Genomic DNA, 25,115 nt, shown 5'->3' with positions numbered 1-25,115 from the left:
ACCATGGGAACAAAAGAGAGGAAAACTGCAAGGGCTGGAATATGTTTATTCATTCACAATCTCCATGTATGTGGAGATGTGATTACAGTCAGGAGAATTTAGCTCAAATTACAGTGTCCATTGGTGTCTAATCCAAATGTTTTCCACCAAAGCTGTAAAACCTTTTGATGGAAAGGTACATCTAACCCATTAGAAGAACAGGGCAGTGCTTGATGGCAATGTACCTTTTCAAGCTTTTAGTGCTCTCCTGGTCTTTCTTTTTAAGTGCCAGAGGCTGACAAGTGAGCTGCCTGTTAGGAGACAGAAGAATTTATAAAGTGCTTCCATTAGTGTTGAGAACAATAAATCACACATTAGTTATCAACCTTAAATCTGGATAGAGATAAAGCTCAGTTGCAGCAGTTCCAGCTTCAGTTCTCCAGGTTTTTGGAGAAATGGGAAAGTCTGATGTGTTTTGGGTAAAGCTGTGTTACAGTCACTGTGAAATGCCTGGAGACAGATCCTGCCCTTTGCTTGATTTGGTGGATAGGCAGGTAGAGATTGAGGTGGGATGACCTGCTGGTGACAGCCTGGTGGGCTGGGAGGGGGTGGAGGTCTGTCCAGGCTCTAACCTGTGCCTTGGCTGGAGAGCAGGCAGGGTGTGGTGGGCGAGCCCCTTTATGGCAAACTCCAGTTTTGAATATGACCATCACTGTCCTCCTTTTTATTTCTGCTCATGAACACTTTTTGAAATTGGAGCACGAGGTCAGTTTTAAGACCTTAAGTCTGTGCTTTGATCACAGCCTGCTGAGTGATATGTGAACTAGGCTCGAGTTAGGGAGGCTGTGTGTGTACGTGACCTGGCTGGGAAACGTGCAGCAGAGCACAGGTGAACAAATTACCTTGTGCTGAGCCGTGTGCTAACTTGGTCTGGATTTTGCAGCCTTTTGTGTGACAGCAGCGCAGACACGTCCAAAGAGCTGCACAGTTGCAGGGGGAGCACAGAAAAAGAACTTGCTGCCTGCTTGTTGCTGTTTTCCAGCCTTTGCTGTTTGTGCCAGGGCTCTGCTTATCACGGGCTGGGAGTGGGGAGGTCCTGTTTGCATTTCTGGGTGAAGCTGTTTGTGACTGCATTCCAGGGATGCCTTGGGAATGCTTATGGAAGAAGTTTTGTGGGGTTGGAGTCAACAAAGACTATGAATTGAGCTTCCCAGGTTCTAAACCTCTAACTTCTTACTTAAAAACCAGAAAAAAAAATGCACCAGCATTAAACTGTCACTTACCCAAGGCTTTCTTTGCATGTAGGATTGTGCCAGAATAATGTTCACCCTGGTCATTGTTGCAGGTTTGCTTAGAGCTGTAATAAAAAGGGTAATGATTTTTTTCCTACTTTTACTCTTTGGGTGTTTTGGTTTTTTTTGGAATGGGGAGGTGGGGAGGCTCTGTTCAGTCTGTAGGGTTGGTGCATGAAATCTTTAACTGCTTTTACTAACAGGTGAAGGGCTGATGTGCAGCTGTAATCAGTTACCTGCAGAAATACTTTATATGTTGCTTATTTGTTTGTACAAATCAGGGTAGGAGGCTAGATCATCACTAGATTTTTAACTGTATGCCAACCACAGGAAATATTATGCCTTTCCCTAATTTTGTGTCATGTTTTTTGCTACACAGAAGTCAGTTGTAATGTGATTTCACATGTATTGCTGTGTCAAGTCTTTAGTGGTCCTGTTACAAAATATCCCTCCTCTCAAATTAACTGGGGGAAAAACACTGCTTAAAGATAAAAATCTGCTGCTGTTTTTAATCATTCTAAAGGTGACATGTGAAATGTCAAGTACATACACAAGAGTTGATCTAAAACTAGAGGTTCTTTTTTGGTATCACCTCTTACCAGGTCAAATAATGAATTTTTAGGTACCTTGAGACAAGTATGTTTTGACAAATATATTCAGAAACATTATTTTTCGTTCTGTCACCAGCCAAAAAGCAACAGAAATACAGCATCATTTCTTTTTCTACTGTCTCATGTTTCACATGTCATACTTTTTAATCAATGTGAGTAAAGATGACAGGAGGCAAAAACCCTGGCAGTGAAAATTTTGGAAAGCAGTGATCTAATGTATTAATCTGTTGTTTTAAAAGGATGCCTGTCTGCAAAGGCAGGGAGAGACTGGAGGAAGGAAGTAGAGACAGCACTGACTAATAATTCAGAAGAGGTGTAACTGTCCATTTTTCAGAGTCTGAATGCCTACATAGTTGCAGGAACCTGGTGGGAAGCAGACACTCTTGGCTGTAACTGTAATTTCTGGTTTCCCTGTCATTTTTAGGCCAAAGATAAGTCTGAGGAGAGTGGTGCAAAACCTAAGCATGTGCTTAGTAACAGAGGAACCCAGACTGAAAGCAAGAAGCCTCTGGAAGGTATGTATCACTTCAGGCATGCTGCAGGCTTTGACTCTAGAATGTGCAGCAGACAAACTGGAAATTAATAGCCTGCTATTTCCCACTACCTGAATTACTCAGATGTAACTGAGTAACTTTGCCCCTCAGTACTGGGAGAATAGAATTGTTCTCACCACCTTCACAAGATGATTTATCCTCAGGATCAAGCACCACAAAAAGCTAGAAGATACAGAAATTAAAAAGAGCACTTTAGCTGAAGAGCTGGGGTTTTTTGAGTTGGGTTTCAGTGAGCTGAATTCAGAGAGCAGAGCTTGTTTGGACATACTGTGAAGATAGTGGCCCTATCACATAGCAAACCCAGTAAGTTCTTTTCCATTAATACCTCTGAAGCAGCCCTCCCTCTTCCCCCTCTCTGAAAAAGGGATGTGTTGACACTGGAATATCTTTTTCTGATCAGCAAGTTTCACTGGTGTGTCAGGGCCAGACTCCTATTTAGGGTGCATCTGTCAGGGCGCTGCCCTGTTGCATCCACTGTCAGTGCCTGTGGAGCTGCAGCAGGGGTGAATGTGATGTTGAGCAGGCCCTGTCATGCTGCTGTCTTCACAAATTGTCAGTGAATCCTTTGCCTTATGGGCAGTCCCCTTTTTAGCTTCATGGCTTTGGAAGTGACAATAACAAAGCAAATGGTCACAATTCTGACCCAAAAGCTGCACAGAGTTGTGAGCAAACCTTGCTGGTGGTCTGGCCATGCTGTATGCTAATAACCACAGCCATTGTCATGGGAAGGTGATGGAGAACCTTTTAATCCTTTTGTGCAAACTGCAAAAGGACTGTCTCGTGCCTCAGTGTCCCTTGGAGTCCTGCCGGGTGTGTCCCTACCCCCCTGCCTGGGGAGAAGGGTGCATGGGGTCCTGCAGGATTTGCAGTGCCTTGAACTACCTGTTCTATTTATCCACAAAGTGATTTCAGATTTTAGATACAATGAGCTTGAGCCTTGCAGCTTTAGTAGGATCTCAAGCCTGATGGTGTAAGGATTTTAAACCTTCTGGGGGATTCCTGCTATCTTTTCAGGTGTAACTCTGTGGGTTATTTTGAGAGGTGTGTTGCTTTATTCCTCCTGTTTTGCCATGACTTTTGCCAAGGATAGTTTATTAATGGATTCTTTTATTCAGAGACAAAAAGCGTGAAAAAGCTGGATGAAAACAAGGGAGCATGTGAGAAGGTGAACACTTCCAGTGCTGTAGCCCACAAAGCTGACTCCAAACCCCAGATTAAAGACAGGACAGCCCAGCAGCAAGGGGTAGAAGGTGCTGGCAAAACACAGAGCTCTAAGAGCTGTCCACAGCAAAAGGACATCAATGTCAAAGCTGGGAATCAACACAATGGCCTTCCCTTCGTACATCAAGATCACGCAGGCAACCAAAATGCTGCTGCTAAGGCACAGAAGGTGGACAGAGCCCCAGGCCTTGCTGAGTGCCACAGGCAGCTTGTTCATCAGAAAGCTGGGAAGAACGAAAGCAAAGCTCCCGCGGCGGGCGCGGCATCGCGGGAAGCTGTGCCCTCCACGTCCCGGGCCATTTCTGACACGGGCTGTGAGGTGACACACACCAGGTAATGGCCTTGGTGCTCGCTTTCTGTGGGACCTGAAACCTGGCCACGGGTCAGAAGGGAGAGAAGGAAAGCCAGGCCATTAAAGGAGGCAGCTCCTGCGTGGTGGGATAGGGGGAGAGACCTTACAAGGCTTAAGGCAGGAGGCTCGGGGGAGCCTGTGTGAAGGTCTGTGCAGCCCAGGGCTCAGACGGGACAGAGGGGTTTGAGGTGTCAGCACTTCTGTGTGCTGACATAGAAAGGTGACCACCACAGAGGAGCTCAGATAGTTATAAACCACTCACTCAAACAACTCCCTCCCTCCCAGCTCCTTGGTTTCTATGGCCATGGGGGTGAAAGGAATTTGAGATATTTATTAGTGTATGACAGAACCAAAGAATTTGTGTCTGTTCTCCTCAGTGTTTTCAGTGTTTTGGTTTAAAGATTGTTCATTTATTCATCTCCATCAGGCTAATGTTTTCCTCATATAGGTGTTTCATAGTCCATTTTCCTTTGGATTATTTATCTAGGATTTTATTTTAATCCCATTTATTTAAAATTTTAAAAGCCCACACAACAGAAAACAACAGAACCCCACAAACAAAAGACTCCTCCCAACTAAACCCGAACAAGTGGAACTTCTGTGGCACTTTAACTGCCAGTGCCTTCTCTGTCTGGGTGGGTGGCTATAAAGTGGTTTATGTGTGTGTGTGGGAGTGACACAAATGTATGTATGACTTTGGGTGGGGAATTTCTCCGTTGTTCATGGGTACAAATTTGATGTCTGAGCCCCAGGTTTTGGTTGGGGGATGAGGGAGGCCAGCAGGGGAGTGGAAGGCAGAAGCTGGAGTAAGCCCCAGGGGCAGCTGCAGCCCGGGCATTGTCATGGTTTGGAGTGTGAAGTCACATGAGGGTGGTAAACACCTCTCTAAAATGGATGCAACTTCTAATGAAGTTTGTAAGCCCACACAGAGGCATCAGAGGGACATTGTGTTCCCCAGCTTGGAGAAGTGCCCGAGAGTCCCACTGAGCTCAGGCTTGTCTAGATAGCAGAGGAAGTGTTTGCTCAGAGCTGCCTTCAGCTGCTCTCACAGCTCACACCAGAGCAGCTTAGATCCACAGCACCAGGGTGTTAAAGGTGCAGAAAATGAGACGTTTCAGACTCTTGTTTTAAGAAAGCAGAAACATTTTCTTTTACAACATCTTTTGTAATGAGGTTGCTCCACCAAAAGAGGCAATTACCTTTGTGAAAATGAGGTATGTTCTCTCCCAGACATCAGAAGCTGTCTTCATTTGCCATTGTATAAAATCTCCTTTGCAACTTCACAAGTTTCAATTCAGCCTTGGTAAAATCAGACTGCTCATGACAGTTGGAGCTGTAACAGTTGATTCAAACATTATCACTCAAATGTCTTTGATGGAGTTCAGGAGCACAGAGAATTGGTTCTAACCTGTATTCTTTTTAGGCAACACAAGAGGGAAAAAAATCATCAAACTTTTCCAGTAGTTAAAATGCCAAGGAAAATAGTATTGCTGCAGTGAGAGAGTTTATCAAAGCTAGATTTTTAAGAGAAAGCTGTGGAAAGAATGCTATCCCATCAGAAGACCCAAACACAGATGGCTGAGTGTGCAGGTCAGCCAGCTGGAAGAGGACACAAGCCATCAGATTTGTAGAGCCATATGAGCAGCCAGCCATTTAGCTGATCAGCCTGTAATTTGTGCAGGCAATCACTCTCCTCTCTCTGCCCAGATGAGTGGTGTTTTGTTAGACCAACCAGAATAATCACAAAAAGTGGGTAAGTTTTCAAATGTGGGATTAACTCTTTGCAGGGTGAGACATGTTGTTCAGCAGAAGGGCAGACATGTAGAGAGAGGAGGACACAGGGAAAGAGCCAGCATGCTTTTTGGTGCTCTCCCCTTAGTGTTCGTGGGTTGTTGCCAGCAAGATTGGTACAGTTAGGTTTTATCCATACTATAGAAATGTATGGGTTTGGAAACAGATTTTTCTTCCCCTACAAAGTTACAAAAACCAGGCTGGCCACCTGCATCAATATCAAATGTCTCCTGTTTGCTCTGCAGGATATCCATCAGTGTACATATGACTGACATGAAAGAAAAGGTTGAGATGGCCAAGGAGGGAAACATAAGTGACAGCACAGGTAAAAGTTCCAAAGGGAAATCCACACCAGCGGACTTGAAAGGAGTCAAACAGCTGCCTGACAAATTAAAACTTCAACAGAGTCCTAAAAACATCAGCTCCAAACCAGATTCAGAAGTTAAAGGGGACAATAAGCAAAATGAACTTGCACCTCAAACAGGGAAACAAAAACCATTCCTGAGCAAGCCCAAACCTGCTGAAAAAGCTGAAGAGAAATCAGAATTAAAATGTGAGCCCATAACCTCACAGAATACCTCTGCAAAGGACCCTGTGAAAGATACAGGGGTAAAAGTGAAAATCCATCAAGAAACAGCAAAAGCAGAAAAATGCCCAGCAGATTCCAAGTCTGAGAGGAGGGAATCTGACACTGCAGGGGGAAGCAGACATGATGCTCAGCAGTGTACAGGAGAGGCACCAGAGAAGACCAAGTCTCTGGCAGCTGGCAGAGCTCTTCCTACTCAAGGAGAAATCATTGGTAAGTTGCTCATTGAGGATTTTGTGCTGTTCCTGCGTGTTGTATAGACAATAAGAGCAGGAGCAGTGCTCAGTAGAACACCCATGTCTTACACTTCAAGGGCTTTTTGCATTGGGTACCTTTGACTATGTGAATAACAATTCACAGATTCTTTTAATAATAACTTTCCTTATAAAGTGTGTTTTGGGAAAATAAAATCATTTAAAATAAAATAGCATGAAGCGTGTGTGTGATGAGAAGTACGAGAATTTTGAGAAAGCCCATTTTCTTTAGATGCAGCATTTGTTCCTTTAGATAGAGGGTGCAAACCAAGCACTCTTCAGCAACGATGGAGATCCAGAGCACAGAGAAGTACAGCAGGAAATGTTTCTTGTTGTGGCCTGTTGTGTTACTGGCCGTGGGTCTCCTGGTTCCTGAGGGAACACTTGGTTGCTTTGTCTCAGGGAATGCTCTCTCCTGGCAGCATATGTGTGTGTGTTCCAGAGTGTGCAGACACGGGCAGATCACCTGACTGCTCTGGCATTCTGAGCAGGGGCTGCAGATGAGTTGAATACATGTTAAATTGCAGCCCGAGATACCTGGAGATCAATTATAAAGTTGCTTTCAATGGGGGACATAAAAAGTGAGTTTAATGAAGCTTTACCCTAGAAAACCTTGGACATTAGGTGATCACAGTTGACTAGTTTAGCTTACCACAAACAGACTAAACTTAGTAGTTGTAATGCTAATAATTGCAGCTTTAATTTGGAAATTATCTGCAAAAATCTTGCTGCTAAGAGGAACCCCATGGTTTTATCAATCACTGTCCTCATTCCTCAGTGCTGTGCATTTTTGCTGGTTTTTCTGGCTGTCACGTAACAATTAAAAGATAAATGTAATTTTTCTCAAACTTTCAGGTAGTATTTTCTGGTGGCCCTTTCTGTTAATGCATAAACTAAAATGTTGGTCTCCTGAAGGTGTCCAGTGGGTTAAAAAAACAGAGTGGAGGTTCAGGAGGTGGGATGCTGATCTCAGTTCGTACAGACTGTATAATTCCTGGTCTGTAAAAGGGATTTAGCAGCAAAAGCCCCTCACATGCTGTGGGGTGAAACCCACAGTGCGAGGAGGTGGAACGGGGCAGGGGTGAGTGCAGAAATGTCAGAGCAGCCTGTGTCCCTGCAGATGACAGCCCCTCTCCTCCAGCCCCGTTCGAGCACCGCGTGGTGAGCGTCAAGCAAGCGGAGGTGACCGCGAGCTACTCCGTGTGTCGGCACGAGGTGCTGGGGGGGTAAGTGTGCCTGTCCCCGTGCTGTGCTGAGCCCTGCAGCTGGCCCCAAGGGCTGTGTGTGAGGGACAGACAGGCTCTCTGCAGCCAGAAGGGGTGGGTACATCCTGGAGCCCTTGGGGTGATCACAGCTGCTCCTACGTCAAGGATGTCCCTTAGATGGATGGTTTCTGCCCCAGCCCCATCTTCAGATGCCTGACTGCCATCCTGGTGACTGTTCTTTTAATTTGTTTTAATAATTGTGGGAAGGACCTGTACCCTTAAGGCAGACAGATTCAGAGTGTTTGAAAAGTCAACAAAGCCCATTAGGCCAGGCAGCTTCCAAAGTCTTTTTTTCTCTGTGCTGAGCTGCACATTAAAGAAAACTGAGGAAGAGTTATAATTATTTTGACCTTATGTTTAGTTTTCACTCACAGGAAGTCTGCAGCTGCTTCAGCTTTTGTATTCCTGTATCCTTACTTATGTGACAAGAAGGCTTGATTTACACATTGATCCACATACAAATATGGCTTAATAAGTATAAGCAATGTGATGCAACAGCAGGGAAGATGGTGTTTAGGAATCATCCCATGGGCATTAACATATCTGCATGACATGGGGGAGAATTTACAGCATGCCAGAAATGCAGGCTGTGGAGTGGCTACAGTTACTGCTCTTATGGTCATTTAAAAAGTTCTGGGATCAGGACAGAAATATCCTTGTTAATAGACCCACTAACATATCCCTGAAGGACAGCAAGGGGGTCCAGTTACAGAAGGGAGCTAGGCCATCATACCTCAGCAGGACCAACGGGGCTTAATATTTTAATGTAAGCACTGAACAACTGGCTGGAAAGATAAACCTAATCCTTCATAAGCTGAGAGAAAGAGGAGCTCCATGCTGCTGGCCACCCGACTCCGTTCACTTTGTCCTGGGCTATTTTTGCTCATGATAAGAATAGTTCCAGGAGAGGTTTCTGTGCTGAGCTGCTCTCCCATCTCTCCCATCTTTTCCTTGGCATCCACAGGGGGCGTTTTGGGCAAGTCCACAAGTGCACGGAAATATCGACGGGGCTCAACCTGGCAGCCAAAATCATCAAAGTGAAAGGAGCCAAAGAGAAGGTAACCCCACTGCTGGGAGCTCTGACCCTGCCCTCCCTGCCAGGGCCAGCACTGGGTACCATCAAATACTGCAAAACCTTGGGCTTGCTGTGACTCTTCATCATCTCCTGTATTCATGATTAAACCCCCAATCCCCTCGAGATCTGTGCTGTAGCTGCTGTTGGACTTTATAAATAGTTCTGTTTTGGTATGTTGAAATTCAAGGAGTGTATTTTGCTCATCATTTGTTACTTTGTTATTTTTTTCAGGAGGAAGTAAAAAATGAAATTAACATCATGAACCAGTTAAATCACGTGAATCTGATCCAGCTTTATGATGCTTTTGAAGCCAAAAATAATATCACTTTGATAATGGAATAGTAAGTTTAAGTGATCTCAGGAATTGTCACATGTCTGGGTTTTCTCAGGTCACTAAAGCAAATAGGGAGTGATAATTCTGAGCTGTGAAGAAGTGAGTGGTTTCCCAGCCTAAGAGAGAGTTGATCTGACTTTCAGAAGGAAAAAACAATGTTTTAAAGGTAATTTCTTCAGGTTAAAAGCTTGTCAGAGCTTTATCTCTGAGTAATTTTCTCTTCTGTGCAGAATTAAGTTCAGTTGTCAGCTCATGTGAAACAGCTTTCAGTTTGAGAAGTTCCATTTAGTAAATTTTGTAGATTGAAGACTTCTTTTCCCATGACTAGTAAGATGAGAGAACAACAGATGCTTTAGTACTCCCTGTAGGTTCTCCAGGTCCCATAGGATCACCAGGTCATGTGGGTTTGGGTTTAACATGTATCCCCCAAATACTAGTGCCAACTTTCCCATTTTTGAATTTAGATTGATATCTAATTTCAGGAGAAATAAGTCTCTTGAGTCACTGAGGCTGCTGATACACTTTCTATTAGATGTTTTGTTAGGACCCTCAATTACAGAGCCTAATTCCCAACCTGGAAATAAATTGGGCTAATGCAATATTTTAGGGTTTTTAATGCTTTTCTGTGTGAAAATTGTAGTCTTGATGGTGGGGAATTATTTGACCGGATCACAGATGAAAATTACCATCTGACAGAGCTGGATGCCATCCTGTTCACCAAACAGATTTGTGAAGGAGTCCACTACTTGCACCAGCATTACATTCTCCACTTAGATCTGAAGGTCAGTTGTTTGTGCTCCCTGTGCTTGAGTGGTGCTGCTTTAGGCACCACAGAGTCTCTGATTACTGAGGAGTAATTTCTCATTTCATGGACTCACTCATAAAGGAATAGAATTAATAGCTGCAATGGATGGAGCTTTAGAGATTGATTACTTTTTTCCAGTGTCTCTTCAGTTGCTTGGAATCATCAGGATTCTGGGCTTTTGCCTTTCTTAAATCAGAAGCTTTTCATTCTCTGTAGCATTAAACAATTCCCTTTTATCCTAGATTCAAAAAAAAACCCACCCAAAACCTCCTTGGCTGGAAATGCCCACAGTCTTCCCTCTATTTCCCCTACCCTTTTTTAACAGTGTACAAATACCTGTCCAATCATCTTCTATAGTTTGGACCTTTTACTGCCTGGAACCAACCTGCAGCAATTGGAATGCTTTCCTAATGGTCCCTTAATAATGGATATTTTTAAACAGAAATACAAACTGTTTTTTTCCTGCCTGTTTATAGAGCACCTTACACAAATGACATTAAACCAGGCTGGCTCATAGACAGTTCTGCAGCTGAACCCCATAAACCCCCCATCCTCACCTTGAAAAACATTCTCATTGGAAATAAAAAAAAGTGTGCATTTGATCTGGTTTTTGTGGCTTCTTATGGAGGGAATTTTATATTATATTTTGCTAGATATCTCCTCAAACATTTAACTCAAAATACCCTCTTCTCTTTTTGTAGCCTGAAAACATCCTATGCGTAAATCACACAGGAAACCAGATTAAAATTATTGACTTTGGATTAGCAAGGAGGTAAGAAAGTTGTGAATTATTTAAAAAACAAAACCAAATCAAACTCACAAACCTCTGACATGTTACTGGTAGTTCTTTGGTGGGAGGCTGTGTTTTGATGGCTTTGTAATAATTCTGTGTGAATGAGTTAAGCATGATGCTTTTGCAGGCATGAGTTTTCTGCTGTGTGCATTAATTATCTAATTACTTTTTCAAATAACATTTCTCTTGGATAAAGCTTTACTACTGTTCTAATTATCTCAAAATTATTCCCCATGTAGAGCTTTTACTCCAGGGACTCTGTGAAGGCTCCCAGAGAGTTCTTGACTGCAGGGTTTCATGGTGCAGGTTCTAATTGTAGAAATTATCTGCTAAACTCTTCAAGTAGTTAAGTTGATTGAAGACTAAAAAAAAAAAAAAAAGCCATATTTGAGCCATCCCATGTGAAAAAGGAAACCCTCAGAAAAATAGGGACTTTTCTCCATTCTTTTATCTTGCTTGCATGAGTTTAAAGAAAAGCAGTGAGAGCATAGGTCAATTGTCCTAGAATAAAAAGGAATTACTTCTACTGTTATGACAGTAAGAACAATAATATTTCTCTAATTATTTTCTAAATCCTTTGAGATTTTTCTTCAGCTAGAAGCTGGTACATTCATGCATATATATATATATATATATATATATATTTATGTACTTGTATAGAAGTGTCTGTTCAAGAACTTTGTTTCCATAAAATACTTGTGAAAGGAAAAAAAAAATTACATTGAGTTTTGGGGTTTTGTTTGGTTGGTTTTTAAACTGGGAGGGCTGTTTTGCAACAGGATCATCCAGGAGAAAGGGATTTCCAAGCAGTGCAGTCGTGGTTTGTTCTGTCTGAACATAGAGGTGACTCCAGCTGCTGTTAGTGGCAATTGTTACTGCTTCAGTTCTGTAACCTTTCCCTGTTCAGCAGTAGCAAAAAGAATAGGGTCATTTTCCCCTATATGGGGTCACTGTTACTTGTTCCCAAGCCCAAATAATCCTCTTCAGTCCCACCTCAGTTATATTGAGTTCATATCTGTGATGCAGATGTTCACCCTGAGCTGTAGCTGGGGACATCCCACTAATCCAGTGCTCTCCAAATCTTGTACAGTCAAAACTGCTTCGTTTGTTTTATGGGTTTTGGACAACATCTGCAAAGCATCCTGTGGTGTCTGGCTACCACTCTTTGGTAAAGCTGCTGCCACTCTTTGGGGGAGCCCTTTGCAGGGTTTAGTGTCCTTGTTCTTCCTCCTGGCTTTGCTGTGGCAGAGGGACAATGATGGAATATTCCCCTGAGGTGACCCAGAGCTGCCCTGGCTGCCAGCACTCGTCTCTGCTCCCCTGCCGCGCTCCCAAAAGCCTTGCCTTGCTCTTCCCTGGGGGGATGAGCTCCCAGCTCCTGACTCGTGGCTCTTCTCCTGGTACAGGTACAAACCCTGTGAGAAGCTGAAGGTGAATTTTGGGACTCCGGAGTTCCTGGCTCCCGAAGTGGTGAACTATGACTTTGTCTCCTTCCCCACGGACATGTGGAGCGTGGGAGTCATCACATACATGCTGTGAGTGCTCCAGGGCCCTGCTGGCAGGGCTGCAGCAGCCCCTGAGCCAGGGCGTTATGTCCAGGGCATGAGATGAGGTCTCTAATATTTTAATACATTAGATCTCTACTCGTGTGAGAAATTAAATGTTGGTTTATACATTTGCATTAATGCTTATTTGAGGAAACTTTTCACTGGTCTTCCAGTCTCTGAAAAGCAACAAGTGTGGAGATGCTGGGCATGTAGTTATCTGGTGTAACATCCAGTGGGTAATTTGTTCTGACAACTTTTATGAGCAGGTAAAAAACCCCTCATCAAATGTGTGTCTCACTTTCTGACCCCTCTCTGTGGTTCATTTACCTCCTGGAAGAACCACCTGCTTTCTGCTCTGATGCTCCATTTGCAGCACTTGAGGGAGGAGTGATTGTAGTGGCATGCAGCCACTGGTTAACTTCTTTCCAGATGTGTCCCCATCTGGCTGGGACCACTCCTAATGAATTCTGTTAAAACCTCCAGCTTTCCATACAGGGGCACCTTGCTGTGTGTCCAAAGTGTCTAAACAACAAGTGAGCCTTTTGGTAAATGTGTAAATGTTCTTCTCCCTTATCATCTTAGCAAAGTTAAATGGGTCAGATCTTTTTTTTTTTACCTCTGAAAAGTTGCTCAAAATATGTGAGAATTTTAATTTTGACTGTGTTTTTGAGGACTTGAATTAATTTAAAAATTTGTATTCTGATCATTTTATAATCTTAGACTTGGTGTGCATCTGCTCAGGAGAATTAATATTGTCTGTGTTGGGCCATGGGTCTAAGAAATGACCTGTCATGAGTAAGGCTAAAACTTTTCTCTGAGATCTGAATGGCAACCATGGACAGCTTGTCTGTCCAAAGTTTCTGCCTTCTGATGAGCTTGTTTTGCATCCTAGAATCTTTCACAGACATTTTCTGTGAACTGGATATATTTCTGGTTTAAACTTGTATGTTAGGCAAAACCCAACTGAATGAAGTAATAAATGATGGAAGCAATAAAGATGGGCTCAGAGACTAACTGTAAAAAGTAATTTATTGTTCAGAATTCTGTTTAATTCCAGCCACATAAGGATATGGGCCCTGATTTGGGAAAGCTCTTGAGTCCCTCTAGCTTTCCTAGCTGGGAAGGCACTGAAGATGTACCTAAATCCTCACTGAATCCATTCCTTGGGGATCTGTTAATGGTGCTCCCTGACCTGAGTGAACTGCTAGGGGGTAGCACTAAATTAAAACGCTTAATTGCCCCAAACTGTTGCCTTATCCTGGCTGGGACTGAGAAGTGGAACCCTCCATAGCCGAGAGCCTTTTCCCTCCATAAGATGACAACAGTTACAAAGCAGAGGATTCATAGAAGGAAAAACACACCTTGCATATGATAACTGCTCTTCTCCCCCCACCCCATCTTTCTTTTTTTAAGGCTTAGTGGCCTGTCCCCATTCCTGGGAGAGACTGATGCAGAGACAATGAATTATGTGGTCAATTGCAGCTGGGATTTTGATGCAGAAGCATTTGAACAGCTCTCAGAGGATGCCAAAGACTTTATTTCCAGACTGCTTGTGAAGGAGAAAAGGTACCTGGGTCTGATTGTGAGCAGTGGCACCAATGGTATTAAATTCTTACCAGCCAGTTGTTTGGATTGCAGCCAACAATGAGAACTTACAGTGTGACATTTTTGTGTGCTGGCTCTGGGCTTGCTGAGTGATTCAGTTCCTCAGTGATTCAGAAGCCCCTGTTTTAAAGGAAAGTGTCTGTGTACCCTGAGTGAGGAAAGTTGCTTTTCACAGTAGCATCAAGGCAGGCAGAACACAGGAAATCTGGAAGGATTTGCAGTACAGGAATCTCTCTCTAAAGCTTTTGCTTCTCTGAGCAAAAACTATTTCTATTGTTAGTTTGGACTGTCACAAGCCTTGACAGAAATTGCAAAAATGCCTCTTGAATGCCATGGAGGATAAATGGAAGCTGCAGCTGTAAAAATGTGCATTGTTCTCTTCTAAAGTGGTCTACAGGCTTTTGGGAGATATTAGGGAGCATTTGGGACTTAACTCTGCTTGTGGCTTCTCATTCTTGGCTCCACTGAGATACAAAGTGATTGCAGATATGAAACAATACAGAGAATGAGGCTCAGATTGATGTCAGACCACGGCTGGGGGGTTGGCTGAGTACAGAAATTTTTTCTCTTGCTGAGTAGTGATACAAAACTAATCAAATCAGGAAATGATGCATACAGTAAAACAGATTGTGTGTTTGAGGGGAATTCAAAGCAGTGCTTAGAATATTAACAGCTTCCAGATCATTACCTAAATCAGACAAATCAGTTCTAGTGCTAATTCCATTTTGAACAATAGGTTGCTGTGAAAAACAAAGAATTAAGTGAAATTTAGCATATTGCCAGCAGGAGAGATCTAAGGATTTTTTCTCAGACTGTAATGATGATTTGCTGTGAGACTGTAAACTTTGGAGTCTTCAGTTTTTCTGTGCAATGGGATTAGGGTGTCCAGAGGGACCCTCTGCAAAGTCTGGTTAGGAGCTGTGAATGAAGTGAGTATGTGAGAGAAGAGTGTTGTCAGTGGGGGCAGAGAGCAGTGATTAGCTGGCCCTGCTGTTCACAAGGTGTGTGGCAGCCCCTGCTCTCCTGCAGCCCAGCACCTTTGCCCTGCTGGGACAGTGGGTCTGGCCTTGGGCACGATCTGCAGCCCCTCCCTCCCTGACTGCTGAGATGGGGGTAAGCAGGCAGGAGTTGTCTTTTCACCAGCTCAGTGACAGCTCAGACAGAGCTCAGGAGTTAGGCATAAGTTTTTGATTTGAAAAAAGGCAAATTAAACTTTGTTCTCAACACCTCTACCTCAAGATCTCCTCTATTACCATATATTTCCCAAACCTTTTAGGATAGGCTGTGGCATTTGGGCCCATTGTTGGATGTCAGGGTATTAAGTATGCTTAGCTTGATCCAAGTTTAGGGTGAATAGACAATTGTGCTTTTGAAATATGAGGCACAGAATATGCTTTTTAAATACGAGGCGCAGCTTGTGCTGTCAGGACAGACAGATAGCGCCACAAATGTTACTTTTCTGTTAGCAAAATCCTGAATTTGCACAATAAAGTGATACATGAACTAAAGCTCAGCTCAACTGAGGCACTGCAGAGCCAGCAGCAGTCCTTCTTCCCACTCACCCCTCCGCTGGAGAGTGCAGGATGCTGTTGGGATCCCGGGCACGGGCATTTGCCCTCGTGCTCGTTCATTCGAGGCACTTTCTTTATCCCTAACAAAGGAGCTCAGGGCCCTGAGGAGGGGGGTGGAGGGGCTGGGTTGAAGGAACCCGTGGGTTTCGGGCTGTAAATCCCCCCGGCTAGCTTGGGATTTAGCCCGCACGGATCCTACATGGACGAAGTAAAGGATGAGAAGCGCTCTTTCTCCACGTGGTTCTGATGTCCTGTTTATTAGCTGGAAGGGGACATCTGCATCGTAGGGCTTCCAGGTGAAGAAAGAGAGAGAACTCCAAACCCAAGGGACATTTATACCCGCGGAATGGGAGGCGGGGACAGAAGGCCGCAGCCAAGGGGACACCAGTGAGGAGGGGCGAAGGGAGGGGCTGCAAGGGATAGACCACCTTACCATGGGAACAGTTCACCCAGTGCAGAACATCTAAATACCTATATAGTGCATCACAACACTGGGTTTGGCTGGGTTTTCACGGAGATGCCTCCCTGCAGCTGCCGGATGAGCGCCACGCAGTGCCTGAAGCACGAGTGGCTCAGCGACCTCCCTGCCAAGGCCCAGAAGCGCAAGCTGCGCCTCAAGTCCCAGCTGCTGCTGCAGAGCTACATGGCCCACAGGAAATGGAAGGTAAATCAATCTGCTTCCACAGGGAATTCTCACTACAGGCACAGCCATCCCCCCCCCTCTTGTGTGGTGGCTCACCGGTGCCCACAGGCTTCTTGGTTGTAAGTATCAGTTGTGAAGTCTGTTTTTACCTGTAAATGAAGTGTTTGGTCCTGCTTCTATTTCTAGTCAATTTTCACACTAATTGGCGTTTACAAGTTTTTTACATCTTTCTTTCTACATGTTCAGAGGCTTCAGATGCTACTTTATATTGAAAGTTCATTCTCTTTACACTTTTTCCATTGCTAGCAGTTGCATTGATCTGTTGTCACTAAGGAGTAGGGATATAACTTAAGGCAGTTTGTGCCTCCCACTGCAGAATGGGAGTGTGGCAGAGAGGAAAAAACTCTTCAGGATCTTACTGGTAACCCCAGGATCCTTCTGAACTAAGTTTTTATGAAGTGATAGGTAATAATTTGTGTTCGAGTCTCTATTTGATTGTAGATAATTTGTCCTAAAAGGTGAACACAGTGATCTTGTTAGAAAGAAGCCTGTGGAATTGTGAGGCAAACTCAGGACCATTTCCCTCTCTTCTGTCACTGGGGAGTTGCATTTCCTTGCCAAGGAGTTAAACCAGAGGCTTATACTTTTTTCAGTCCTGCACTGTGACTGCTTGGTGGCAAACTTCTGCACTTGCATTTTAAAGATGACACAATCTAAAGACCTATCACTGTACAATTGATAATAACATAGAAGAACCTCACAGTGCTGTGCAGGAACCACTGCAACCCACACAAGCTGGGAGTCACTAGAGGGAAGTGGGTTTAACAGGAAGAGAAATCCCTGTCAGCTGCAGAAAAGTTCCTTTACCTTGGTTTCACTCATGCTTGGGCTGTTCTTTCTGTTCACAGAAACACTTTTATGTGGTGGCTGCTGCTAACAGGCTGAAGAGATTTCAGAGTATGTCTGTCAAGCTTGCGTGAGCTTGTGTGAAACCTCCTCCACTGCTGGAGATGGACATGAGGCTGTGGAAGGAGGACTCAGTGTCTCCAAACATTTCTATCCCTGTTTTATAACATAAGGTTTTGGGACTGTTTTCCTCAATTATTTTGTGTGTTAGTGCTGTGGTTCCAGAAGAACCTTAAGGAAGAAACACAAGATTTTAAGGCAGAAGCTACTTTGTTTGTTTTTGTTGTTCTATACAGCGGTGGAAAAACGTGGCTGTTACTGGGGCTGACTTCTTGCTGAAGGCTTTGATTCTGCAGAGTATTGTTGATGTGTTTCTAGCAGAAAACCCCTGGCAGTTTTCTGGTCTCTCCCACCAAGCACGGGATCTCTAAAGACTTTTTTTCCTGACTGATGTTTGTGAGTTACCAGCTTTAGAGAACTGCCACACAGTGGCACAACTTGTCCCTCAGGTGTTTGTTACTTAAAAGATACAGACATTGTTTTCTCCTGTATTTCTTTCCAAAAGGTAATTTCCCCACAACGTGAAGATGCTTCAGTGCAACTCCAGCTTGGATGGTTTTGGTTTGTTGTTTTGGTTTTTTTTTTAATTATTCTATTCTCTCCTTTTAAAAATAGTCACTGCATAGTTAGGAACTAGGAGGGACCCTGTTCTGAGGTAACCATTGCTGCTGTTTCTTGGGGCAAGTTGAATTGAGCTGAACTTCTGGAAGGAGATGTGTGAAACTGCCATGCATACAAATCACCTAATGACTGTTGTATGCAAAAACATCTCATGCTGTAGAGAAAAGAGGAGAGTTCCAGGGATTTTATATTTTTAAAACTTATAAGTGCTTTTCATTGTCCATGACTGCAGCACTTCAGTTGCTAAGCTTTAGTTTGAGGATTTGTTTCTCCTCTGTGGAAATTTTAATGCAGTATGAGAAGCTGGTATGGTGTAACATGCAAAAAAGGTTTCATTTCTAATAGGTTCAGTGACAGGGAAACAGCCAGACTGCCTTTAGTCCAGTTAGGAGGTTGAAGCCCTTTTTCCCCCACACTTAGCTCTTGAACATTAAACTTTTTCTTCACAATAGTAACTTATTTTAAACTCTTTTCTTATGCATAGAGTGGGAGCCACTTACAATCTCTCAGATAAAAGTTCAATATTATTTATTAAACCTGTGGTTTCCTGTTCTGGATTCTGCAAAACTCAGTGTGAACTGGATGGACTCTTAGGAAAAATGGAAACTAGTATTACTAAAAGCAGCTTTCCAGCAAAGGCACCTGTAAAGTTCCTTTGAACTTTATGGACTTTCACAGCCCTTGAATTTGCAGAAGTGTTGGTTGCTAATGATGAGGTTTGTAAGACTGCCTTACTCTGGTCTAGCTGTCTTTTCCTCTTTTCCACTCAAGTGCTTCTCACTTTGCATAGTCCTGACTTCTGCAGCACTTCCAGAATTGGGACAGAGAAGAATCTGGATAATTTATCACCTTCTATGAAGGCCCACTTTTGTTCATGTTTTCCTCCCACAGTGTTTCTGCATGCTGAATGCCATTGTATTCATTGGTCTGTATATTTCTGAATTAATACTAATAAATTTCATGACAGTGGAACAAGAATATTCATCAACTTGGGTTTAAGCCCCACTGCCAAACAAACCTGAAAGTATTTCTGGGTGGGTCCAGAGATACAGGCCAGGCAGAAAACATGCAAGAGAAATAGAACAAAGCCCTTTTCTCTAAGCTTGACAGTGAGACACAAAACATCTGTTGCCCAGTCAACATCCTTTTCCTCTGGATATCTTCCTTCTTAAGGCACAGGCATCTCCTCCATGTTTCTTATTTTGCATTCCAAGTACCTGTGCCAAGAAGATGTCATAATACAAAGCTTTTCTTTCCAGTACTTTTGTTGTTTCTTGGAATATTTGGGACCCCTTACAAAAGCACAAGAGATTTCATTGCTATACACAAGAAAATAAGTCAAATTCATTGACTAAACAATGTTTATTAAAAAACCAAAAAAACCCCTAAAAAATAATTTATTTCTCTGCTGGCTTTGCAGTTTAACAAGGCACTGTTAGTCCCGTTCCTCTTCTTTCACTGACTGCTTCCAGCCAGGGGCCCAAAGGCCTGCAACTTCTAACTTCTTTACACTTGAAGTAGCATTAGAATGTTACCTGCTTCTTACAGCAAGAGAATGAAGCTATTCTACCCCTAATGCCACAGCCTGGTGAGCAGTCACACACACTTTCTGTGAAATCCCATCACTCCATGGTGTCATTTCTTAAAAATAACATCCTTAAATACTTAAAACCTCAATAAAATCAGCTGTCTGCCAGGCAGCCATCATTCACATGCTACTGGATCTCTTGCTAGAGCAGAGGGAGAGTTTAAATCAAGAGCAAGCAGCAGTTACATTGCTGGGTGGCATTACAGAGTCAGTACTCCTTGTCTCTTGTGCCTTAGCAGCGTTTTCCAGGATTTTCTTTTTCCATTCCTCATAGTCCTGATTTGCTTCAGTCTTTGGCCGTTTACATGGCAGTTCCTCATCCTCTTCAGAGCCTGTGAGGAAACAATATAGCCCCTGAGAGGCCATCCTGGGCAGCATGACAGGATGTGCTGCAGTGAGCAAATGTACAGACAGCAGGAGGGGGCTGTGCCTGCTCCCCTCACTGCTGGGACAGTCACCTCTGTGTCTGAACAGAGCAGCTGTCCTTCATTCTACTGGGACTATCCAGTAAACCCCTCTGTCCTGCTGCCAGGCTCTTTGTGCTTCCACAACGGTGTGCAGGACTGAGAGCTGCTGTGTGCTGGAGCATCATGGCCCATCACACAACTCTAACAGGAGCAGCAAGAAAGCTCAGAAGCACCCCAGTGAGGTGATTGTCACTCACAGCTGAACACAACTTACCATCTTCCTGCTCACACTGCTCCAGGGTGCTCTGCAAGCTGTCAGGTGTCTCTGCAGCCAGTGGAACATCTTCTAAAAAAAAAAAAAGTAAGTTGCTTTGCTTTTGAGTGGTATTTGGGGCTCCAAGGGAGGCTTAAATGTAATTCTTTGACAGCAGTGCCACCTTACACTAGAGTACTGTGGTCCAGTCAGAGCAGTTGCCTGGTCCACACTGATGCTCAAGCTCTGCAAGAGGTGCCAGCACTTCAAGTATGGCATGGACTGACTGGCTGCTTTAATCAGCAGGCTGCTAATTAGCAGCAAACTGCTGCTGCATTGGTAACCACAATGATCCGCCATGTTGATTGCCCCAAACCACACTGGTCACTCAGGCATGATTATCAATTATTCCTTTCCCTTCTATTCCATTCCCACTATTTTCATAGATACCCACCACGGGCAGGGGGCTGTGCAGGTATACAGATGCACACTCTTCCCTGAATTCTTCTGGAAATTCCCAGTTGTCTTTAGTTGCTTTAGTGCTGGGGTAATGTTTGGGTTTTTATAGGGCCCATGCCTACGAGAAAGTTGCAGCTTTTGGGGTAGATTCGGGCAGCATGTTGCAGGAAACATCAGGGTATGAAGACACAGTGAGAGAGGCTAACTTTCAGAGGGAAAGTAAAAAATGAAAGCCTGGGAAAAGAAAAAGGAGAAAGAGGAAGCAGCAGAAATACAAGGGCATTAGGGCACATATTGTATTTCAGGTTTTCTGCCCCACAAAAAGCAGAGAGAGCTGCAGGCTCAACAATAGGCAAGAAATATTCCTGACATCTGCCCAATGTGTGAGGAGGGGTGGTGCCAGGGAATGGCTGAGTTGGTAGCAGAACAGCAAGGCTTATGCTTCTTAATCTTGCAGTGGGGGAAAGGAAAGCACAGGAGTGAGTCAGCCTGAGATGTTTGTGATAATTTGTGTGCCAGGTTGCCATGTTAACAGGATGCAGAAACCAGGCAAGAGGGAGGAATCCAAGATAGGTCAGGTAGTATGGGAGAAGCAAGGAATAAATTGCAGCAGCAGAGCCTGTAAAGAGCAGTGAGCATTTGAGAAGAGAGGAAAATATAATTTTTGTCCTTGCCACCTTTTCCCTATTTTTGTTCTTGCTAAGCTATTGCAACTTCTCCAGGAGCAAGGACTGGGAGTGGAACTGGGCTGCAGGAAACACGTTGGAATGGAATGGATGGGCAGATTAGGTTGGGACAGCTGAAAGTGATCAGACTGAAATCACCAGTGGAACAGGATGGGGCACTGTGAGGCCATGGGACTGGTGTGCTGTCTTACAGGGACAAAGCCAAAGACTTACTGCTGAGTTGCTGGCTTATCTTCTCCAGCTGATTGCACAGCCGGTCAAATATTGCTTTTTTCACTCCAGATGTAGCCACCATTTTAGTTTTGTCCACTTTTAGCTTCAAACACCTACAAGAGAAAGTTATCTCTGTACAAAGCAACACTCCCAGCAACTATCACTTGGGTGAGGTGGTAATTACTGTACCAACACTGCCTGTGAGAATGAGGAAGGCAGGCCTGACTTTTAGTCCCACCTATCCATGTGTTGTTCAGAAACAAATCTGGTTAAAAAACAGACCCCTGCACTACTCAGTCAATACAGCTCAACTGAAACTCAGAGTGAGTTGAACTTATAAGGAATTGTTTAAGGAAAAGGTAACTTTTCAGATTTTCAGGGAAACCAGGACAAAATGCCGCTACAAGAAAAAGCTGGATGTGACTGAATGTGCCAAGAGAGCCCTTGTGAGGAGCTGTGCAACTACACAGCACCTGTACTGCTGAATGTGACTGTCACAAGGTGCACTGCTGAGGGAGGAAGATCTCCGCATACAAGCAAATTCTTCACAAGTGCTGGCTGAGTCACACACCTCTCCTAGCTGGCATGGGCCTAAAGCTCTCAGAGCCATCTCCCAAATGCTACAGCCCCCTCAGGATGGCATGGTGTAGCTCTTGGGGGTTGTTCTTCTTCAGAATGGCTGCTTCCTGGTGCTCAGAAGCCCTTCTTGCACCTTGAGCAGCATTTCACCAGAAGCCATGTAAGTTTTTGCTTTGTGCAGTGCACGCTGAAGACTTCACTGTGAGGAAAGGCCTGGTTTGCTCCAGCTGTCTCCCTCTGCAGGAGCAGGGCAGCAGGATATGCTAAGCAAGACCCTGAATGAATGAGCTGCTGGCACTGGCTGGGGTCTCAGCAGGCATTTCATTTCAGCCTGCAGAAGGTCTCCCAGGCTGCACTCACCTGCATGCAGTGCACAGAGCAGCTGTTATAAACAGGGGCTTGGAGAAATCCAGGTCCACTCGCTGTGCTTCCGAGAGGCTGCACTCATACCTGGGAACAGCAAGTGACACTTGGGCATTTGTCTCACAAGAATCTCTCAAATCCATCTGTCACTCAGACCTTGAACAGGTCTGCCTCACCACCTGGGCCTCTGCAACCCAGTCAAGCAGAAACAGCTGCTACTGGCTGAGAGGAGCAACACAGGTGAGGGAAAGAAGGGGGTTGGGATGACCTCTTGGAATTAGAGGTGTTTTAAACTGGGGATCTGGATCAAGGCATGTCACTAAAATCTACTTCTTGTGCTCCTGATCCACACAGCACTTTTAGCTCTCCCTAACATCCTAAAATTTACAGTGAGATGCTTTCCATAAATCCATCCTACAATAGAAGGCAGCATTAGTGTTTCTTTGTTCCCTGGAATATGTATGTTACAGAGAGGAAGGCTTATTAATGGAAAATGACAAAGTGGATGTGCAGCACTGAAGAATGTAATTTTTTATTGTCCCCCTGCCCCAGGCTATTTTTTTCCAGTTTGTATTAAGTGCCACCAAGCAGGCATAGCCTTTGTGCACTGACCCAACAGCATTAAACATGTGCTATCAGGGGGACAGCACTGAGCTCTTCAGGGACTGCTGTGCTTAAAGCAGATCATACAGAATGGGAAATTTTAGTTAACTCTGCTGAATCCCCTCTGAAGTGTTCTAGCTATTGGTTTTACAGGTAAAGGGATGTGCATTTTAAGAAATCTCTGTCCCCAAAAGGGAGGATTTATTTCTACTGAGCATTACTTCTGAACTGTGCCATGATCAGCAGATAAATGGATGACAGAGTGATGCTATGGGCAAATACAGGGATTAAGAGTCCTATATTTTTTACACTATTCCCAGCTGAAAAATTCTGAGTTGGACAATCAGTTGCTGAGATTCACAGACTAAATCTTTCTAACAGGTATTCTAAAAAGTGGCCCAGCTCATGGCTGGATTTTCAGTACTAAGAACTCAACTCATTGCTCCAAGCAGTAGGAGATATCTGGCCCTTCCAATCATCAAGTTCTTTACACACCTAAAGAGCTAAGACCCTTACTTGTGGTTCCCAGTGTGCCCACAAGAGCGTCCTCACCTCTGCAGGATCTCTGAAGCCATGTTCACTGCCTCTGAGCAGCAGAACTGCACAGCCAAGTCTCGCATCCCCAGCCTTTGGTTCACCCCCAGCAAACACTCCAAAGACTTCATGGAGCTCTGGTAGGTGGTCTTGTTCAAACCAGAGAGTTTAACACAATAGCTCTGTCAAGAAGACAAAGACAAGCCCCAAGAATTAACAAGAGTCCTTTCTGACATCTTAATCAGGGAACCAACACAACCATTTTAAAAAATTTGTGCAATGAATAATGTATGTTTTGACTGCATACAGAAAGATTAACCAGCTAGGAATGCCACATCTTCTAATGCAGTGACATTTTTAGGCCTAAATATTTTAAGATATTTTAGGATATTTTTAGTTTGACATTTCCATATATGACATGGCCCCTTTATCACAAGGTAGTTAGTGACAACATTACCAAAGTCTGGGTTGAAGACATGGGTTGAAGACACATTTATGGAGTCAGGTCCAATTAAATTCTCCTCTGCTGTAAATGGACAATCACAACTAGGTTGTACCAGGCATTATTTTACCAGCTCAGTGCAATTCACCTGGCAGATGTACAGATGGAGGTTTACAGGTACCCCTTTAGTAAGAGATTTCTTAGAGCAGCTGCTTTCTTCCCACAGTAAAAGAGACATCTTAAATTTAACATCCTTATTGGTAATCTGTTACTACAAGAGTTGAAATTAAGTTGACATTACACCAAAGCAAGCTCAATTTGTGAAGAGACTACAATGGTGATCTCAGTTTTCACTGTTTCAAACAGAACAGTGAAAGGTCTATCAAAGCAAACTGCGGGATTTAGGGGAAAGTTAGTTATTATTTCCCATTCCTGCTCCCAACACGCACTGCAGAACAGCGGTTTGGTGGGATCAGGCAGAATGCAGCAGCCAGCCCAGTCACACGCTCTATCTTACTTTGTCAACCGGTTGTTTCATGAAACTCGCCGCCAGGTCCAGGCACATCACAGCGCTGCTTGTCGCCGTCATTTGAGCCATTAACCCCGTGCACTTCACCTGGGACAGCCGCAGGTACTCCTCAGCTTTTCTGCAAAACACCCAGAACACAAAGCCCTCGTCAAAACCGCAGCTGCAAGGCAGAATGTCCCCCAGGGCTCGAGCCAGGGTTCCGCAGCCCGGCTGCAGCACGGCTTAGGGCCCGGGGTGCCGAGGGGCCCCGCCGCCCTTCTCTGAGGCTGTGCAGCGGCAGCAGCTCTGCGCGGCAGGGCCGGCGAAGATCCACCGAGCCCGCGGCTTCCAGCACATCCACCGGACCGGAGGCGGGCGCGGCTGCGGTGCCGGGCCGGCCGGGCGGGAGCAGCCTGGCGGCGGCTGCGGGCCTGGCAGCGCGGAGCGTGCGGCGGTACCTGAGCAGGCCGGGCTCGGCCAGGCCCAGCCGGGCCGCCATGGCCCGCACGGCCCCGCGCTCCATCGCCCGCCGCGCCTGGCGCGCTCGCATCCCATTGGCCGCCCGCGCCGCCAATCGCCGCCCGCTTCGCCAATGGGCGCGCGGCGCGGCGCTTC

At 44.6% G+C, this 25,115-nt stretch overlaps 2 protein-coding genes across 11 annotated transcripts in view; one reads left to right on the top strand and one right to left on the bottom strand.

Moving 5' to 3' along the window:
* The window catches only part of MYLK3 (myosin light chain kinase 3), a 36,157-nt gene extending 17,314 nt beyond the window's left edge, over positions 1–18,843 (top strand). For 5 of the 9 annotated variants that reach the window (XM_038147956.1, XM_038147951.1, XM_038147954.1 and 2 more), the window contains 13 exons: positions 1,285–1,350; positions 2,307–2,397; positions 3,552–3,990; positions 6,046–6,599; positions 7,761–7,866; positions 8,870–8,963; positions 9,212–9,321; positions 9,955–10,096; positions 10,821–10,891; positions 12,319–12,447; positions 13,873–14,025; positions 16,167–16,299; positions 17,187–18,843. In XM_038147956.1, coding sequence (XP_038003884.1) covers positions 1,285–1,350; positions 2,307–2,397; positions 3,552–3,990; positions 6,046–6,599; positions 7,761–7,866; positions 8,870–8,963; positions 9,212–9,321; positions 9,955–10,096; positions 10,821–10,891; positions 12,319–12,447; positions 13,873–14,025; positions 16,167–16,299; positions 17,187–17,258 — 2,160 coding nt within the window. In that variant the 3' untranslated portion in view covers positions 17,259–18,843. The remainder of the gene's footprint in view (positions 1–1,284; positions 1,351–2,306; positions 2,398–3,551; positions 3,991–6,045; positions 6,600–7,760; positions 7,867–8,869; positions 8,964–9,211; positions 9,322–9,954; positions 10,097–10,820; positions 10,892–12,318; positions 12,448–13,872; positions 14,026–16,166; positions 16,300–17,186) is intronic. The other 4 variants (XM_038147958.1, XM_038147953.1, XM_038147957.1 and 1 more) reach the window with 1 other exon arrangement.
* Positions 17,831–25,051, bottom strand: ORC6 (origin recognition complex subunit 6). 2 transcript variants are annotated; one of them, XM_038147960.1, is made up of 7 exons: positions 24,959–25,051; positions 24,510–24,639; positions 23,569–23,732; positions 22,411–22,500; positions 21,472–21,584; positions 20,135–20,203; positions 17,831–19,785 (listed from the first exon to the last, which is right to left on the bottom strand). In XM_038147960.1, the coding sequence occupies exons 1-7, from the start codon at positions 25,048–25,050 to the stop codon at positions 19,619–19,621; spliced, it is 825 nt and encodes a 274-aa protein (XP_038003888.1). In that variant the 5' UTR covers position 25,051; the 3' UTR covers positions 17,831–19,618. The 2 variants fall into 2 exon arrangements, with proteins under 2 accessions (XP_038003888.1, XP_038003887.1); XM_038147959.1 differs by having other exon boundaries at positions 19,216–19,785; positions 20,135–20,206.
* Positions 25,052–25,115: the final 64 nt, after the last annotated feature.

The sequence above is a fragment of the Motacilla alba genome, chromosome 11, assembly GCF_015832195.1.
Source record: "Motacilla alba alba isolate MOTALB_02 chromosome 11, Motacilla_alba_V1.0_pri, whole genome shotgun sequence".
Taxonomy (NCBI): domain Eukaryota; kingdom Metazoa; phylum Chordata; class Aves; order Passeriformes; family Motacillidae; genus Motacilla; species Motacilla alba.
This window is presented reverse-complemented; position numbering and strand designations above follow the sequence as displayed.

What these genes read in the sequence shown, in the direction of transcription:
- ORC6 (XM_038147959.1), bottom strand. Translation starts at nt 25,050, where the DNA reads ATGCGAGCGCGCCAGGCGCGGCGGGCGATGGAGCGCGGGGCCGTGCGG. An exon ending in GCCGAGCCCGGCCTGCTCAG is followed by an intron (nt 24,640 to 24,958) that starts GTACCGCCGCAC and finishes GGTGTTTTGCAG; the next exon opens with AAAAGCTGAGGAGTACCTGC. An exon ending in TGAAACAACCGGTTGACAAA is followed by an intron (nt 23,733 to 24,509) that starts GTAAGATAGAGC and finishes TCTTCTTGACAG; the next exon opens with AGCTATTGTGTTAAACTCTC.